The sequence below is a fragment of the Gavia stellata genome, chromosome Z (assembly GCF_030936135.1).
Source record: "Gavia stellata isolate bGavSte3 chromosome Z, bGavSte3.hap2, whole genome shotgun sequence".
NCBI lineage: Eukaryota > Metazoa > Chordata > Aves > Gaviiformes > Gaviidae > Gavia > Gavia stellata.
In genome coordinates, this window is record NC_082637.1 from 32764815 (window position 1) to 32785651 (window position 20837).

Below are 20837 nucleotides of genomic sequence, written 5' to 3' on the forward strand. Positions count from 1 at the left end.
TTTGAGTAACAGGATTGCAGACAAAGTCAGCTGGAAGGGTAGGAAACCTTGAGCACAAGTATTCAAGCTGTGAATTAAATCTGGGCCAAAGATGGTGTGGAGTGCGGTGGTAGTGGGACTGTCTCATTGGTAATTTTTTGCTCTTTGACATCATGGATATTTTAAAATGATTATTATATTGTGTTTGATGAAGAAATTAATCACCAGTTTTAAAATGCTGAAACCATAGCCTGTTACTTGAGAGAGAGGCTTTTTACTAAATTGTTCTCTCACAACTGTACAGTCATGTCACACCCCTAGTGTGTGTATCTTCTCAAATGTGGAGAAAAACTTCCCATAGTCCTAAGTGATATAGTTGCATAAATAGGCAAGTGCTGTGGCATAGCTTCTCATGGACATGTGCTAGCCACCGCAGTGTCAAATACTTCAATTTCATTTGCTTGTTTAGTGGTTTAAAAAAATGGTCCTCTAGGGTGTAGGTAACAGGAACGGCTGCTGGCAGCTGGGACCTCATTACTTAGAAATGATGAAGTACCACCAAGACCTTGGGTCTACTTAGCTGATAACTGTGGGAACCCTACAGGGTGTTATTGAATAAAAGATACGCAGTTGTAGATATTATCAGTAACAACTTCTTTCGTTTTGTTTTTGTACTAGTGATATGAAGGTATCATTGCCATTGTAAAAGACCATAGTAAAATTCATCTGAAAGACTATGCTATTCTTATCACTTGTGTTCAAGAAAAGTTAATTCAAAAAGTTGTTGAAAAGGGAGGATTCTCATTTGAAAGCAAATTAAAAAAACCCTTTGGTTTATTGACTAGAGCAGAGTTGAATAGATAGCACAGCCACAGAAGTGGGATTGAGAAGCAAGCTACAGTTTTATGTATAACTGCATTTTAGCTTTCTGGTTTTCTCCGTATAGGCATAATTTTTATGCCTGTTGGATGGGTCCAGGACACCAAACTGTACCTGAGTGTTTTGTGACCAAATCCTCTGTTTCTGTTGCAAACCTGGTGGGTTTAGAAACATTATTGTTTCAAGTTTGAAAGTGTTTACCCCAGTACAAATATGAACAAATGACATAGGCAACTTATGAATGTATTTAGGCTAGTATCACAATGGAATTTTTATGCCTGGTGGAAGTGAAGTTCCAGGTTGGGGTCCTGTAAAAATAGTTTAGAAAGACATAACAAAATACTTTTTCTGTTCTTAATATTTGAGCGGGCAACCTGGTAGGTCAGGTGGGGAAAAAGATGTGTGGCATAGGTTTAATTCTATGGACATGAACCACAACTGCAAAAGCATACGACAGGAACGAATTAGGCTTATTTTTTCCAGTGATGAATGCTGAGTTCCTGAGTAGGAGAACAAGAAAGGGCAAAAAACCCGCCTTCTGCTTCTCGTGCAATAGAAATAGCCTTGATTCTGCTTTCATGTTGTCGTTAGAACCATTCGGTTTTACTTCCTCTACACTGCAGTATTGCTTGTTATGATCCCCAGAAATGGAGCAGTAATAAAATCTCAACCTGCTTAAAAGCTGTCCTTAAAAAATAGGAAAAGTAACTAGTGTGTCTTTAAATAGATGGCTTTTACTACTTACAGTATACTGCTTGATATCTTTTTTCCTTTATTTTTCCACTTTCCCCTACAATCAACCTGAAAGAAAGAAACATTAGAATGAAATAATCTTCATGATCCAAACCTCATTTGGTAGGTACCTAGGCCTTCTGTTAGGTGATTTATTTCATTCCACTTGATACTGTATGAAGAATGTGAACTTTTGGTAGAGCTTTCTGGCAGTTCTGTTTACTGCAGCTGACATCTCCCTTAAGAATGTTATTCTTGAAAAAGAAGACATAGCACACAATAAATCCATTGCCGTTCCTTCTGTATTTGTATGCAATCGTGAAAAAGTTGGAAGTGGTCATTTTGCCTTTTTAGAGTATACAGGGTAGAAGATGTGGTATTTGATGGGTAAATGTTTGACACACAAATGATTTTAAGATGTGCATCTTGTTTTAGAAAGGTCATCTTTCTACTGTTTTTTCCTGTAACACAAACATTTCACATATGCTTGTGATGAATTTGGATAAAAAAGCCAACGTTTCTGACAGAGGTTGCAATCTTTATTTATAATTTCTTTTAACTTATATTTCCTTCTGTTTATGTCTCTCTTGAAGCCAGTTTTATGTTCCCCTTAAGCTACCTATATTCACAAAGCTTCTAATTCTGCAAGGCATAGTGCATCCTCAGCTTCCATTGAAGTCAACAGAAGCTGAAGAAACTTTGCATTTTCTCAGAAGATAGATAAGCTTAGAGGCAACTTATCAAAGAAAGTAATTCACAGTCCCTCTATCTTCCCTGTTGTGATTTTGTGATGGTACAAGTCCTGAGTTTAAATTACTAGTTCTTTTCCAATAGGGTTGCTTACAGTTGAAAAGAACATCAAGTAACACTCCCCTTTTTGTGTCACGTTGCTCCCCGTGGCAGGTTTAGTGTTCACTGCAAGTGTCTATTAAGCATTAATTCTTTAACTGTATTTTAGTGAGAGAGCAATATGGTATGTTCCAGTGCAAGAATCTTAATTCCTACACAAACATATGGCATAGAATTATCTACTTAAAATGGAACACTCTGATAATAATTTGGTAGAGTGACATCTGCACAATAAAATAAGATGCTGATCACACTGGAAAAGTAAACGCAGAAGTTTTATACTAACTATTCTGACATCATCAGAAAGCCATTATCAGTCCTCCATGGAATGTTAAAATTTAATGATCTAATTTGGTCTTATCACATGCAATATAAATAAAAAATAACCCTATTAAGTATTCAGAGACCCATGCTGAACACAAAACTTTTTAGTGCTGTTTTCTAGAATTTGGACTTAAAGCACACATGTTTAACAGGGAATAAGGAAAAAGCATCAGGAAAAACCCAAAAATTCTGTGGTCATTTCCATCCTTTACTGAAGATGTTTACATACTCTGTTCTATTCTCTGCATAGTTTAATTTCTTCTCCTGTTGGTCCTGCCATCAAGATACCTAATTTAACATCAGTCTTTACTTTTGGGAAAAAACATGTTAACACAAGGATATAATTACAGATTTTGCCTGAATCAAATGAGAGTGATGATTCTTTAAGGGCAATATCAAGTGTATTCATGTTAGAATGCCAGACCTGGACTTAGAGAGAAAGCTCCTGCAAATCAGAACATAGAGTTGTATTACCTAAGCTTGTGAAGATCTGCAAGGAAGCGTGATTTTGAATTCAATATTTTTGAATGCACACAACTGAACATCAAGATGGTAGGTCTTCTATTTTAGGTTTTGCAAATGAGGATTTCACCTCCATCATCAATTCTTCAAAACGGAATGGAAATACCCAGAAATTTGGACACTGCATTGAAATGGAACTCAATTCTGTTTGTAGAGTTGGGATTCTTAATTAGAACTATTATAGAGTGTAAGCTATTTTTTTCTTTAATTGAAATATTGGTAGCTTTTTAGATAGGCAGCAAGGAAGGAAAAGATCTATTAAAAGTTATGGAAATGGGTAACAAATTCTGATTCTTCTGCTTTAAGCTGGGTACTACATTAAGGTAGTTCTCTTTGATAGGAATGGTTTAACTATATGGTTACATAGAGAACTTACTTTTTTAGTGCAAGTGTTTATGGGCAGAGTAGGGCTCGTTGATCACAACATTTCAGTTTGGCAATACTCAATCTATATAAAATATATTTAATGTAGAATTAGAATAGTCAATAGTTTTTCATATTGATTTTTTTTTTCTCTTTTAAACCTAGTTTTCTCACTTCAATTTACTGTGTCAAAGAGCCAGGAAAAACGAGTTTTGCATTTCTTAATGGAAAGCTACTGCTGTTCACATTTTTGTGGTTTTGTTTTGTTTTGTTTTTTTTCCCCTGAAGAACATATTTATGAATGTAGAACATATGTGTGTAGGTGTTTTTCTTGACAGTTAATAATCACAATGCGAAGGCATTTTTCAAGGCATAAACAAAAGAACTGCATATAGTGATTTCCTTTTACACATCTATATTTACAGCCTTTTTTTGGGTGTCACTGTATAAAACATACACATGTGGGGTTTTTTAAACCAGAAATACAGTTGGCTGGAATGAGTTTGAGTTATCTTAGATTGGGCTTCACTGCCTGCCAGCCTATGGAACTGATACCAGCTTTTTTTATGACAGATTTCAGTCTAGCTGCAAGTGGGGACAGAACATCTTATAGAAATGTATGGAACAGTTGGAAGTTAATACAGACTTGATGCAGAAATCTCTTTCACTCTTTGGACATGTTCTGTCTGATTAATAGACTTTTCACAGATTAAAAAGCAACCAGGTTATTACACAGGACCTTTTGTTTTGTCTTAACAATTCTCTGTCTGCCAAATACAAACCTCCTGTAAAGGCTTCTCAGAAGGAAAGGCATGTAACACAATATTCTTTTGCATGAAATGCAAACAAGATGTTTTTATGGAGTTAAAGCCTTTAAATTTCAATAGCAGTTTTATTTATTACAGGTGGAATAAATGTATTTTTTAAAATGGACTAAAAGTCAGTGAAAGAATACATTTTATGGTTTGTAAGTAAGAACTACAGTAATGTGAACTCCATGCATAAAGTCTTGTGTCTAGCTGATTAAACCAAATATTCTTAAGGATATGACAGCATCATAAATGCAGTATTTAGGTTTTTATGCTCACCCAAAATCCTTAGTTAAAAATACTCATATTTAATATCCTAGAGAAGCTGATTATGAAGAGGTAAATCTGATTACCTGATTGTCTTGAAAACATCAAATAGCTACTCTTAATGAACTATTTATCCTAAATTTTGGGCCCAATCCACAGGAAGCTAGCCATATTTTTGTTTTGCCTGTAGTTTTATTAGGTTTTAAGACTACAGAAATTCTTTATCTCCCTGCAGTGTTGTGGGAAAATATCTCCTATTCATTTGGCAGAAAAACTCAATAAGTAGCACATCATATTGTCACTCTTTCACAAGCAGAATCCCGATCTTTAGTCAAAACATAAGGAACAATTGGCTGATGGCAATTCTGATTACTCTAGAAAGTAATTATTGAAAGAAGGCATACCTTTTATCTTCCACAGCCACCCAAAATGAATAATGATAAAATGACACATATTCTTTATTGTATTCCGTTTAATAAAAAAAGGAAAAGTAAAAAACCTGAACTAAACATACTGTTTGATAAGAGCAGAGTCGTCATAAGTGTGGTGCCTTTTGAATCTACTTGCTACAAATGATCAGCATTTGGTAACATTTTTGGCAAGTTCCTCTTACTGTGTCATAACCGCTGCTAGAGAAGTTTGTAAGCCTTCAGTCTTCACTTATACAGCCTTTTGCCCTACCCATATTAGAAAAGTGTTTTAAAAAGTTTGCTCGTTAGCATATATGTTTAATTGTATGCAGATTTAAAAATACTAAAGCATAGTAAAGAGGTTTTGGTTTAAACACGCTTGGCATGTCAAGAATCATCCATGACTACTTACTGATGAAGACAAAACGGTTTTGAACACACTTCTTCACAACCTTCTAATGTCAAGCAGTTGTGGTGGTATGTGACACAAGTTGGTAGAAACAGGTTAATAGTGCAGTCACCTAGCGAAGAAAGTAGTGATACTTTTATCGTTTGCAACCACACAGCTCTCTGGTCGTACTACCTTCCCAGCTTCAGAGGATGGCTGGAGGGTCTTGTGTGGATGTGTGAGTGTGGGAGAAAGACCATGGGTGTATGCTGCTCTCTGTTCTTTTACATAGCTCTACAGGTTTTGGTTCTGAAGTTCTTTTAGTGTCCAGTACTATATGGTAATAATGCTCTGGAATACCAAACTTCTTTCAGTCTGTATTTCCTGGGCAGCAAAACACAGTGCTATCTAATGCATCACAAAGTGAATCTCAGAATAAAATTAGAAAAATAACATTTTCAAATGTGTATATTTTTTATTGTCTGTGCAGTCTTTGATGTTACCAGATATTTCTTGGATCAGTAATTTGACTGTCTAACCTACTTCTGAATATGGTAATGGCAAGTCAATGCTTGTACTGCAAGTAATACTGATACTTGGAGATACTAGCTATACTAGGCTTTTGCAAGTCAAAGAGCTAATGGATTGAGAGCAGTCCTGTTATAGACTGGTTTAATAAAATGTGTTGAACCAAAGACATGGCAAGTAATTCTGGTACCTTAGCAAATAGGTTTTGATTTCCTATCTGCTAATGAGCCTGCATGCTCCACACTGAGCTCCGTATACCAGGTTCATATTCATTCTTACTTACTGTAACACTTGGTGATACTTAGTTTGCTCTAATTCTCATTCGCTTTTATGGGCTGATGAACATATAAACAGGTTAAATAGATGTATCTGATATAGCTGCAGAGTTAGTGTGTTTTGTTTTTACTGTTCTCTGAAAACCTTGACCACCACTAGGTCGGAATTATTAGGTCTTTTTTGGGAATGTTTCTGCCTTCTGTCCGTAGTTGTCAGCATAGGAACTGTGATCACTGCAGCAACATAACCACTTCAGTGAACAGTGAAGTAATGTTTATTTTCCCAACTCTAGGGCATGGTAAATTATCTGAGGTAAGAGGAATGTTGGTCATCATCTTCTGTCAAGTCCTTCATTTGATTATCACTCTTTTAGAAACCATAAGCCAGTCAGGCCTGCATTGTCAACATCATTGTTCCTTCATTTCTTTCTTCACTTGAGTGGAAGGAAATTCCATTGCTTTGAATGGTCTGTCATTTGTTTTCATTAGGAACTTAAATTGAATACAATCTCTGTTTACACTGAGCCTTTCTGTTTCTCTATCATATTTGTTAGCTGGAAACTCATATTTTCTAGGAATGGGTTCAATTTTCCATGACTATTGGCAGATGTTTCTCTAGGATCTTCAGTGACAATGATGTATTTGTTGATAACCCAGCGCTTGCTAGAAGGGACTTTGCTTTGCATCAGTGAGTCTGTTTTTTTGTATGAGAGCTTTAGTCAACAGAAACATATTCCATTTCTTCCAAAAATGTCTAGGGGTAGTTTCACCCTATTTTGAATGTATACTTCATGCAATGAATTTTCCTGTGGTTCAGCTACTCTTTCTTCTTTGCTTCTGATGGGTTTTCCATACAGCTTTTATTTATTAGAGGAAAAGTCATAGAGGATTCTACAGTTTCTGTCTTACTGACATTTTCTCCTACTTTCTCATCCTCTCGTACCTTCCCAAACCTAGACAACCTGTGTTACAAAACCTGTCTTCTCAACATGTCAATACAGCATCAACACAGCATTGTTCTCAGCAAAATGGTTTACTTAACAATGGCAGAAAATTTTGCTTTTGAAGATTGTTCTAATTGGGTGCTTTTTCTTTGCATTGTTTCTGACAGGATTGTTTTGGGTTTTTTTGAGGGTTGGAAGTATGTGTTTTGGTTTTTTGTTTTTGCCTTTTTTTTTTTTTTTTTAATATCTCAATGCTCCATTGCTTACTTAGTTTGGATTTAAATAGTGGTAGAACATTGTATAGCTACAGTTTCTTTCCTTTCCATCTTTTGTTAAAGGGGAAGCTGCATAAATAGATAGTTGCAGATTATTTGAAATTTCTAGGGTTTTATTACCTTTTAAAATACATGGTAGGACCATATAATTATTTTCACTAATATTTTTCTGCCCTCTTTTTTTTTTCTTTCTGTAATAGAATTGGAATAGTAGGAGAGTCTTGGAAAAAAAAAGTTATTTTAAGAACTGGGCAAATCATTCTCTTTTCCTCTGTTCAGTTTAGAAATAAAGTCTAACACCTGGAGCAGGGAACTGAAAATCAAATATATTGTGGTCTCATTTCTGACTGTGGCTTGCCTTGTGACCTTGACAAACAAAGCCTTTCTGTGGTCTGGTTTCCTCTCTGTTATCAGGAAGAAACATTAATATTTGCAAAGCATTCTGAAATTCCTGGAATGAAGGTGTATAGAACTACGGATTTTTTCATTATCTGTTGGAAGGTGTATAGGTTTTCTAAAGATTGTTTTGCTTAGCTGAGCAAGAATACAATAAAGTGTGTTTGGGAGACATAAACTCGATTTAAGAGTCATATTGGGCAAAAAATGATTCAGTAGATGGACAATCTAGAATAAATAGGTTAGGTGTTAATTTTTGTAGTTCTTATTCTCTGTGAATTTTCAGTTAAGAATAACACTTAACAATTGGAACAGTGAGGCTATTGATATGTAAACAAAATAGTGGTTGATTCAGCCTGCTGTTTGACACAGCATTTACAGAAGCTACAAGATGTGCATGAGTGATGAAATTTGGGCATTCAAATCTTGAAAAACTGACCCAAGCTTTTGCAAGAATTTATCATATGCCTTAGAGAAACTTAATGAATATGGTGGTGCTTTACATGCTTCACAGCTTTTAACTCTGATTGGAATTTCATTGCTTTCTTCTCCTTCCCCCAGGCAGAAGTCATTATATACTGTGATTTACCATTGATAACATTAATTTGCTGGTTTTACCATCCCTTAATACAACGTTCTAGATGCTAAAAGGTGAAACCTGAGAAAAATGTGTCACAACATTTTAGAACATCTTCAAAATGTTTAGAAAAACTTATTTTCTGACCTTTAAAAAGTAATTTATAATTTTATTAGTACAACGGCAAGTCACTACTCCATTTGCTGTGCTGTGCTTCAGAAGCAACATTGCGGAATGCTCAACAGTTCTAAAGCTTTAAATGAGTCTTAATAGTATTTAGATTTCAACATGATCTGTCTGTGAGCATTATCACGTGTAAATGCAAACATGATTTTTAATAAGGGCAGCTAGGTTTGGAGCTCTGTAAAATCTGAATTGTGGAAAACAATGTGTCTATACTAATCTGGTTATGTTACCATGAATCTTCAATTATTGTTATATCTGAACCTGAATTTAAAAAAGACTTCTGAAAGTCCTAACAATAATTTGACTTGCTAGCAACATTAGTAATGACACACAGATATAGTAATTATGCCAGAAAACAGTCTTAAATAATCCAATGGAGGTAGCAGTTTATTTTAGCCAATAAACAGTGCTCCAGAATAACAGAAAAAGTTCTTACTCCTCAGCCCGTCTGCTCATACCAGGTGTATATCTGTGTCTGTCTTCCCAGAACCCCCTTTAATCTGCAATCTGTGGAGTTCTAATTTTAGGTTTTTCCCAGCTGGTATGTAGGAATACAATTTTCAATTTTGTAACTTTTTCATTTTTCTTTTTAATTTATTGGGAATAGAGAAGGAACATTTCCTTACTAGGTTTCCTGTTACACTGTGTACAGTATGTTACAACTATTGCTTTGCTCTAATTAATGAGCTAAAGGATATATGTAATTGTTCAGAATTGCTGTACTTGGGTCATTTGTGAATTCCCTTTTTATGCTTCACAGCAGTAAACTTTCTGTAAGTAACACTGTGTTATAACAACTGATTTTTAGGTTGAGAAGATATTTTTGTGGTTAACGACATAATTTGACATCGTAGAAGGTGCATCATCAGGTATACTTCATTGAACTAAAAGAGAAAAATGCAAATCACAAAGGCTGGACTCTGAATATACATTCCTGTGCTTAGAACTGTGGTGCTAAGAAATACTAGTCCCATTCTAATAGTCAAGTGATAAAATAAACTGTCTATTTACTTTCTATTGCAGTAAAATATGACACTCTCTACAGAGTGAATGTTTTTATGTTAATTTTAAAAATCCAGTGATTCTGTTTGGTGAAAGAGTTTAATATTAGTGATGGAGTATTAGAAAGACCCTTAATACATGTTCTTGATTCTTAATTATATAAAATGTTTTTCAAGAGCTATTCTTAGGTACTAGCATAGATGTTAGTGGGTCAATATGCTGCTGATCAAAACATGAATTCTACGATTCCCTCAGTGAGAGCAAATAGGAGAAAAATGCCCCTGTTTTAAAATGTGCTTAATTATGTGTCTAACTCTAATATGTATAAACCTAGAAGCCTGTTGTATTCCTTTAAATTTACCTGAATCAGAGTCCAAAATGGGAAGAATTTAACTTTTTTTTTTAAAGTACAGAATAATTATTCCTTTGTCTATTCACAGATAGCAAGTATTTGAAAAAATTCTTTTGGCCAAGTATGTATCTCCTAGGTCATTTTCTCATATTACAAATATATCTCACATTTAGTTATACCAAATAGTTAAAGTTGCTGAAACATTTTTCTTCCACTTCATTGCTATAAAGGCATGCAGCTACTAATAAATGTTATTTGAATTGCTTACCTCCAAGCTGTGTCTTTAAGATAGGATAAATAATAATAATAGTGATGGTGATGTTGATGATGTTAGTAGTAATATCAAAGAATTGTGAGAGAGTTCTGTTCCCTTAAGTATTCTGACTGTCATACTAATCTTTGATTGAAGAATATGTATCAGATTAATCCTACTGCATATAGAAAATAATTCTTTCCAATGCAAAGGTTGTGATGTTTATCTAAAGCAACATCAGCTGTATTTTACATGGTGATCCAATAACTTTGATTTTGCATTTACTTTTAAAAATACTAAAAGATGCTTCCAAAATTATTGTGATCCATGAAAGTACCTCTGTGAGTATTTTAATAGACAGTGGCATGTCCCTTTTGTGTCTGTCTCTAGAGGCTTCTTCAACAGAACGACATTTAGTTTTGCTTTAGAGAGAATCTTTCAGTCATGTTTCTGTCTTGGGAGCAGGATGCTATATAACTGTCAGCTATAAGTCTGGGAAATGAATAATGGGAAATGAAGAAAAAACATTAAAATCATCACCACCACCACCAAGAATAAAAAATCTTTCAGATTATTTGTCAAGGCAACCAATTTTTTTTTTATTGGCTAATTTTAGGGAGTATGAGTAGAAATGGTTTTCAGAACGTACCTGCTGTCGTTGTCTGATATACTTCTAAGTATTTCCACCTTTTAGTGCCTAGAAGCTTGTCTTCTGTGCTTTCAGGCAAGCAGTAGTACTGTTGAGCATGATGTTTCTCCATTACTTTTTACTCAGAAGTGTATGTTCTAAAAAGTTTTAAAACCTCTAAAAAACCCTAGGATATTTCTAATACCTGCCTGTTTTTTTAAAATAATTTGCAGTAGTTCTATTAAAATGTAGTGGAAACTGATCCAAGATGACTGAAAGACAGAAATTCTGTGCCTCATTTAGACATAATTTGAGTCTTTCATATATTATTATCATTCTATCATAGAATACTTTTTATTTCTTGATGCATTTTCTTCTTTGATACTTCAATGCTGGCTTAGATAATTATTTTCTTCCAAGCCACTGGAAGTCTTGGTGTCTAACAGCAAAAACATTAATCCTCTAAAGTTGTGCTTTAATAACCATTTCTAATCCGTGTGTAGCAACATGGCTTGAATATGAAAGGATTTTGCGTGTAAATGGAGAGAAAATCCAGTGTTGGTTGTCTTTATGTTACAAATTTCATTTTCAAAAGTTAAAAATATTACAGTGGACCATCTATGCACCTTTGCAGTATACAGAAGTATCTTAATTTCTTTTTTGTTGCTGTTCATTGCGACTGATCAAGGACTCTCTGAATAAGACACAAATAAGGTTAAGTCTTTTACAGAATGTGTGTATATGTATGTATATACATGTTGTTTGAAAAAGTAAAATTCTAACCATATTTTGGGTAAAAACTATCATTAAAGACATCTGCATAAAATTACAATTTCTGTGTTGAATTTTTTTTCTTCTTTCCAGTCCATCTCCCATTAGAGGGCAGTGTTGTGAATATACAGCATATTGATATTGACATATTAAAAGGAAAGCAAGCATTTTTAATGCATCTCGGTTGCCTTCTTTTCTTTATATATCTTATGATTTTCAAGAGGAAGAAGGGTGGACTAGAAATGATAGATGGAAATAGCAAATAAAGAAATTTGCATCCAGCACACTGAAAGCTAGCTAGTAGAAAAGTTGCATTCAGTCCCTTGTGTGTTTCAACTTTTCTATGATCAATCCTCCTTGTTTAAAAGGGGTGATAAAACTAGCCGTAGCAAACGAGAAAGCCAGGCCATGCATTTACCAGGTTTATTTATATGTCTCTGTTTACCTTAAAGAAAATACTGTCTCAGTTTTGCCCTTTGAGTCATTTAGCTATAACACTAAGTTCTTTAAAAGTTTTTCCATTTGAGACTATATGTTTTAGCCAGTCAGTTTGCTTTCAATCTGAATAATTGTACCGGGTTTACGTGGCAAGGTTTTGGTAGTGTAGGAGGGCTGCAGTGGCTTCTGGGAGAAGGGATCAGGAGCTACTTGCCTGTCGGACAGAACCAGGTCCAAAATGAACCTGCCGCTGCCCAAAGCTGAGCCCTTCAGCAACTCCAGTGGTGCTTCTGTGATACCATATTTAGGAGAGGGTAGAAAACACTGTGCAGCAGCTGTGAGAGAGAGGAGTGAGGAAAATGGGAGAGAAACAGCCCTGCAGGCACCAGAGTCAGGAGCGAAGCTGAGCCTAGGAAAAAGGGGGTGAGGGAAGCTGTTTTTAGTTCTGTTCTTATTTCTCACTATTCTAATCTGTTATTAAATGGCAATAAATTAATTTAATTTCCTCAAGTTGAGTCTGTGATGGTAACTGGTCAGTGATCTCCCTGTTCTTATCTCAACCCATGAGCTTTTTCATCTTGTTTTCTCCCCGTCCTGCTGAGGAGTGGGAATGAGAGAGCAGGTTGGTGGGCACAAGGCAGCCAGCCAAGCTTAACCCACCATGATAGTTTATGTGCTGTAGGCATATTGATTTACTTATTGCAGTCTCCTAAATTATTAACTATTTTGGAACATTAGGTACAGTGACTTTAGTCTGAAAATTGCCTCAGCATCTACAGTATTCCAAGTGAGGGCTCCTCTGCATTTTCATGATCATCATTAAGAGTTTATTTAAAGAAGTCTAAAATATTAAACTCAGATGCGTAATTTGTAAAGAAAAGCAATGCAAAAATTCTTTGAGGGACTAGAGCAAAGTTGATGAGGAAAGTGCTGCATGAGATTTTTAGGGTCTGCATTGCACAGAAGGTCAGATTAAATGTTTATAACACACTCTTCTAGACCTTAAACATAATATTCCCCTCTCTTGCTTACTGCTTTCTCTGTGTAGAAGAACCTGGGCAAAACTGTAACTTGATATGGTACTCATATGCATTTTGTTTTGAAGAGTTAAAAGCTAGGACTGTATATGTCTGTAAAGACCTTTGGATCAGGTGGATACTACATGAGTTATGTTTAAACAGAAAATTGTGACGCCACTACAGATATGTCCAGTCTCTGGATTCAGCATGGTATTATGCTTAAAATTATCAAGAACAGCTAACAGAGCATAAAAGAAATGCTCTGTTTCTTTTATTAACTCCTAACTGTAGGAGTTAATGAAACAATGGAGTGTCTGTAAGTACCTTTGTGGAATCCTAGTGTGTCACATTTGTTCAGATAGTATCTTCATTTAAACAATCCTTACCCCCCCGAAGAAGTGAGGAAGAGGCTAAAAGGAAAATTTTGATTAAAATAGAGTTAGTTTTCACATGTGGGATTTTTATTTTGGAGTGTCTTTACTGCAAACAGTGGCATATTCCATTACTTGTCACTTACGATTTCCTGTCTTCTTTTGCAGTGCACTTGTAGGAGAGACATGGTGACAATATCTATGGACATCTTTGTGAGGAAGTTTCAACCAGACAGATACCAGCTGTGGAAACAAGGCAAGGATTTATACACCATTGATCATACAAAACCAACTCCTGAATCAACACCTGAAGTAAAGACCTGGCTACAGAGAAGAAAGAAAATAAAGAATTTTCCCAAGTGGTATCTATATTTCTTTATCCTTCATTTAATTGTTTTCAATATGGTGTCGATTTCCTCTTTTTTTTTTTTTTTTCCTTCCTCTGATGTTTTATTTCAATTACTTGACTTTAGATGAAGTTTGTTTTTCTGTTTTCTGTATTAAAATGAACTTGGGGACAAGCAAGTCTTTTTTTTTCAGAGCGACTATGAAAAAATAAATTCCACTTAAAAGTTGTATGCATAGCTGAAGTTAATGACTATGGAGAGCACCAAAATGCATTCCAGTGTAGTATTTAGAATCTTTCTTTAGTAGAGATTATTCCATTAAAATTTTCAAGGCGTGGATGGTTGCCATTGTTCCTAGTGACATCTGCAACCAAAAGATAAGGGAGAAGTCTCCTAAGAATTGAGGTGAAGGTTAAATTGGAAAAACTTACCATGAAGCTGTGGTAGAATCACAACAGCTGTGTGAAGTTTCTAGCTATAGTCTTAGACCTCACTGCCATCTAACTCCAAGGAGATACCACTGCCTGTTTGGCACACTCTCAACAGTGCTGCAGCTGAAACATCTCTGTCTACCTGTGTCTACCACAGGTCAATCACAGATCATAATTTGGCATAAGGAAGACCTGAATCTCAGTTGTTTGTGCCTACACGACTAAGAAAAATAGGGGAAAAATGTTTTTCAGCTTGTCACTGAAGCTATCAAAACTTTGGCCTATTAAAGCAGTTTCATAGCTGGATCTATTTTCTTTGTGTGCATCATGTTTTTTGTTTGCATTGCACAAATATTTTTTGTACACTAATGCTTTCCTATCTTACTTAACAGTATCTTTATGGATTTTTTTTCTTCATTATCTACTAAAGATCTACTTAATTTCTAGCCTAGGCTGGGCAGTTTTATTGGTATCTACTTACTACAGAGTGCAGTTTGCTGTGTTAAAGATAATAGTGAATTTTTTTAAGACCTTTTTCCTCCTTCAAATCATTTTACAATAGAGTTACTTTTTAAACTTGTTCTTAAATGGAATTTCCTCATTTTCTTTGTAAGTTAATGCATTTCTTGAGGAAAATGATAGGAAGGTCAACCTGTAAAGAAGAGGACCAACTGCCACTGTAGTAGAACATCATAGTTGAGAAATGTAACCTTGGGTTTGTTGTGGGGTAGAATCAGTTCTTGAAGACAACTAGTGAAGCAGCTGGACAGCCAATTTGTTAGTATATGTATAATATTAACCCGGACACACAGAGAGAGTAATTCTGTTGTTTAGCTAGTTGAATGCTATTTTGCCCTGTATTAAGTTTCACTGTATGTATTCTACCATGTAACTGCAAGTTCACACTTTGTTTTGGTAATACCCTTATGGGTAGCCAGTTTTAACTAGAAACAAAGACTTTATTATAATTGTGTTGAAAGTTTTATCATAGGAACATGTGGGATGATTTCATGCACTTACCTAAGCTGATAAACACATTTTCAGTGCTGCTTAATTCTTGAGTTGGCTTTTATTCAGGCATGGTAGCAATGCATAGTGCAAAGGGAGGATAAAATGTTCATTCAGCTTCATTTCTGGTGTAATGTGTTGATTAAAATTGTACTCATTTTGATTATGGGAATAATACAAGTTCCAGCAGAGTGAAAATAGGAATACCATCTATGGAAATCTTCACAAATATAGTGACAGGGAGAGCTTAACTCTGACATTTATAGCTGAAATCCTTTGCTACAATAGAACTGCATGTAAACAGTAATAATACTCACTGTTATATTACAATGTGAACTGATGGGCGTCTCATACTTTGGCAATTTTTCTGGAAATTACTATTTTGTAGAGAGGGTGTTGAAAGGTATGCATTGGTGGACATAGGATAAAAAGTAAGGGGTAGCAAAATGTTTTTCTGGAGAAGTCTATAGTCTAAGATGCAAGACCTTTGTAAAACTCCTGGTTTACCTGCCATAGTTGGGCTTTTATGACTAGTGTGTTATGAAACCTTATGTGTGATGGAGCACATAAAAATGTCCTCCCGTGTCACATAGTTGAATTTGAAACTGGACAAATCTGTTACTTTTATCCCAAGCACATGAAATACAAACTGGTTTCTGACAGAGGCTACCATTTCTCCTGCTTTAACCTTTCCCTTCTATTTCTGAGGGTGCAAAAACTGATGCTGAAGCTTTAATTTCAGCTTTGTTTTTTACACAGCATTATGAAATGTATTGCTTGATAATGTAGCCATTCGAAATACTTGCTGATCAGAATTTTTCCTTCTTTCAGATGCTTGTTGTTTGTGTTAAAATGCATATAAAAACTTCTAAGATATCGAAACAGATCAGATTTTACAAGGGTATTCAGACTAGTGTATTTATTATTACTGAGAATGGTTTGTCTTCATTACTTTTATAAGGGTTATTCTCTTTCAGGTTCAAAAGAATGATTCATTAAAAAGCTAGTTTGGTTGCTGGTTAAGTCATAGTTACTTAAGGTTATTTTACTTTTACAGTTTAATAACTTTGCCATAGAATGGTGATAAAAGATTAGAAGGTTAAATCCAATCAATTGTTAATCTATCTCTTAATAAATTGTAAACACTATCTGAACACAAAAAGATGAAAAATTGTCAGGTTTTTACCACTTTAAGCAGGTGAAAGGGACATACATATTGGTAGACGTTTTATCTTATCCAAGACAGACATTCTGCTCTGACAGCAATATCTCTTATAACAGCTTCCAGCACACCAGATCTCGATCTAAAAAGCTTAAAACTCCAGAGGACAAGAGAGTATCTGCTATGGTAGCTGGTGCAGAAATCATAGCGACTGAAGCAGCTACTGATGGCTTCAAGGTCAGTGAAGAACCTGGGAAAAAAGTGAGACTGGTAAACACAGGAGTGCCTTCTGGGGAAGAAGAAAACAGTAATAGAACGCAGCTGGATCAACATTTATTGGATAATGTCAAGGTTGCAGGTGAGATAAGGACCAATTATGTTTCACATGTAAGTTTTAGGCTGTTGATACTCTAATGCCACAAATCAGTGGATGTTAAAACATAGTATTATCCTAAGTAGCATACCAAAATACTTACTTATCAATCTTACTGATTGATGTTCAGTAAGAATGAGAAAATGCCAAAATTAATATTCAGAGCTGAGAGTAATATCACCTAAACTGTTTTAATGAAGTGTTTTTTAAAGGGGCAAAAAGGACAAGGTTTTGTAAATTACATTTCTTCAATAGACTGATACATTTTACAGCAAAACTCTTTTCATACGGAAATGATACAGAATGTCTTAACACTTATGCAAACAGTACAGAACATATATGCTTGTAGTATCCTGCATGTATTTACATGAAGAATGCTGCATATTAGAAGTGCTCTATACTCGTGCACAAAAATGCTCAATTTTGAGATTGCAAATTTCTTGTCACTTCCTGTTCAGCTGTCTGACAATGCAAGTTATAAAGGCCTTGTCACACCAAAGGTGGTTCTTTTTTTTCCCACAACTATTTTATACTAATATACTTGGTCTATTCTGGAATTTATTTCTTCTGTTTCACATTTCATTGTAGTTCAGGTGTAGTTTCACATTCCTGTTCAAAAAGGCAAACTGCAATTTTAACTTTTAAGTTTGTGAGCAGTCCTGTTTGGTTTTATATTGATACTGAAAATTTACTTGCAAATTGCATCTAGAGAGCATTTCCCTGATTGTGAATATTAATGGTTGTGTTAATGGTTATTTGGAGGTGGTAAACACCAGAATTGATCCACATAAAGATAACAAAGTGAGTATTCCAATATGGAGGCTTAGAAATTCCTGCGTACAAATTAGTTGGTGCACTATCAAAGCCTTTCCAGGTCTGTTCTAATGATCTTTTTATTTAAAGGTGCTATTCCTTTACAGCTTCCCCCAACTTTTAATAGAGGTTAGGAGTGTTCATGCCACTGAGAAACTAGTATTTAGTTAGCGGCCGTTCTGTGTTCATTGACAATGGAAGGAAAAGCAGAGAAGAGTGGAGCGCTGTCCTCTTTCCCTTGTGCTATTAAAGGGTGGTGCCTGGACCTTTGTAGGGAAAAGGATCATTTTAGATATGATGGTGGAAGCTCCAGTACTCACGTTGGAGATGGTAATTTGTCCTGCATTATCTCTGGCTAGTATGTCCATTACGCTCAGTCGAGGCATGATTCTTCATACCCAGAGATTACATCTTGGTACTGGATGGGCTTTGTATTACTAAATTTTATATTCATTTGACCTGAAAAGGGAATTTTTCAGAAAAACAAGTTAAAATAACCATTGTAAAGAAAGAATGGGGAGGGACTTTACAGAGACTGTTTTCCTTAATGCCTTGGATGTGCTGCTGAATCAAAATTCACTGTGGTGTGTGCCATAGAGTGCTTCAGGACATGTTTTTTGGGTGACATCTCCAACCCATTGTTCTGTCTATCCTATGCAAGCATCAGCAGATGAACAATTTTAGTAAAGTAAAATCAACACAATTTCACCCTTCAGCATCACTGAACTATAAAACTGTGCTAATTGTTGAAATATAAAATTATGCTAATTGCTTTTCATTTTTAGACTGGTGGTGCTGTTTTCAAAATAATCTTGGTATCTATTTGAAATATATCTTCCTAATTATAAACCATTAGTCTTTGTTTATTTTCTTTTTTAAAACAGGTATAATAGATATAAATGCAGGGTATAAAGGTCAACATACCAACCTTTTATTTTTTTTTCCAACTAGTCAAAGTACTTGTGGGCTGTGAGACTAAACAAGCTGCATGAATATTGATTATTTTGAATGACATGAAGACCTGTTGTAATTCAAATACAAAGTACTGATTAAATGATTAAAACTATATTTCACACTCCAAACTCAAGACATTTACATTTAATTTATTCTTTGATCAAACCTATACTCCATGTTTGTCTATGTCCTTCCATCAAATGCTTTTCTGTATGATTTCTAAATGAGGAGCCATGCTTTGAATTTGAATAACTCAGATTGTTGTGAAATGAAATACAGTAATATAAAGTGAGATTTATTAACAAATCATATTCTTGATCTATAGGAAGCATCCATTCAGACTCATTTTCGAGCCCTGTTCCTGTACTAGAGAACACAAAAATGGAAGATGGGGACAGGACAGATTCAAGTCATCCTCTCTGTACATTTGAAGATTCTGTGGCCTGCATGCCCACTTTTGATAGCTGTAGAAAAGACGACAGTTTGAAATCTCAGAATCAGTCTGTTTCATCCATACCATACCATAAGTCAGAGGGACATGCTTCTGAAGCAGAAGACCCAGATAAAGAGGAAAATGTCTCAATAGAGGATGATGTCAGCGACCTAGAAAGCTGTGGAAGTAGCTTGGAACATGGAGAAGAGACTGTTGTAAAAAATGATGAAGAAGATGGCATGGAAACATCCAGTGTATGTGAAGCAAATTACATCATTATAGTAATATATTCCTGATTTAATGAAATGTGAATGAACATGTTTCTAATGAGACCTGATATCCATATTAAAGCATTTAAGAATATGCATGGTTTTAATCAGATGCTAATTTGAACATGTTTGAAGTGTTCAGGCCAGAGTGGGAATTTGGATCCAAAAGTAGAACATTTTCAGAGCTTGCTTGTTGACATATTTTCCCTCTGATTGTAGATATCTAGTACTTTCATTTTATATCTGTGAATCCGAACTGTCAGCAGCTATTCCCAAGCTATTCCCATGTTCGCTGCCTGCCAGTATTAGCAAGGCTATCAGCTTTAATTGTTGCTGTTGACATGATATTGAAATTACCAGAGATGAGTGCGGTATTTGGTGTCATGTATTTGTGTTTCAAAAAAATGGCTGTTTTGACTGGGTTTTAAGGAGATTTTACAGTATGCTGTTGAAATATCAGCAGAATGGGTTGATTCTGAGAGACTTACTGTCCAAGGACAGAACATATCAGTGTGGAAGCACATGGTAATTTATTTTTGGACTGATGCCCTTCTCAAATGAAGACTTGGACGAAGCAAAGCTGAGGAACATCTCTGCATCGCGTTAGGTGCTTTCATTCTATTATATGATCTCTCATAGTTTATGAAATTTTATGAACTTCCTTGCTTTAGTTGAAACTGTATCCATAGTACTGAAGTAGGAGAAAGTGAATCTTAAAGACATAGCTATTGCAGGATTATACGGACAGTATGGTTTCAGGGTCTGAAACTTGCTCTTCTTGGATTTTGGAAATGGCTTAAAACATGTCAAGGAAACGCTTGAAGGAGAAGATCCCTCTACTAAAAGGAATATTACTTTTAAATTTTTAAATAGTAGGTTTAGTAATGTGTTTTCACTGGGGCACCTACAAAATTACAGTCTTTTTTCACTCTTGCTATTCTACTATGAAGGGTGGGCAGTGGACTGTGGGAAGCATAATGAAAAATTCAGCTGTGGTGGTAGCCACAGTAGCTTTCTGAGTTGAGAGTTCAATCCCAGTTTGTCAGAGAGAGAGGGCAGGAAATCCACTGCCAGATTGCCAGACTTAGTGGGAACTATATTTTAGAAGCCAAAGTAAAATCATGCTGACCCTTTCACAGACATGAACTGTGCACTAATGATTTGTTTTGCAATGTTGTGAGTTTTAATAATCCTGGCTCCAAACCTTCCACGGTAATAATAAGAAGGACTATAAAAATCTGTTTTAATCATCATGTATTAGCGATTATATTTATCTCTTTCTGTGCTTTTCAGCCATTTATATATAAGTTTTCAGATATTGTCCTGTATAATTGCATACTCTTTCTTTCTCCTTTATTAGAAGTGAAGAAGCGGGTTGTACAGATGCAATTAAAAAGTCTTGATCTTCTTTCCCTTTTTACTTAGTTGGTAACTTTTTCTAGGTTGTAAACCTGTCCTGTGCTTTAACCACAGTTCTTCTTTCCTCTGCTTATCACAGTAAATATGATGT

The 20837-nt window shown here is 35.2% G+C and overlaps 1 protein-coding gene across 1 annotated transcript in view; it reads left to right on the top strand.

Moving 5' to 3' along the window:
• KDM4C (lysine demethylase 4C) overlaps positions 1-20837 on the top strand; it is a 256596-nt gene that overhangs the window by 109125 nt on the left and 126634 nt on the right. Inside the window, exons 6-8 of the mRNA XM_059834281.1 lie at positions 13706-13899; positions 16605-16843; positions 18951-19312. Coding sequence (XP_059690264.1) covers positions 13706-13899; positions 16605-16843; positions 18951-19312 — 795 coding nt within the window. The remainder of the gene's footprint in view (positions 1-13705; positions 13900-16604; positions 16844-18950; positions 19313-20837) is intronic.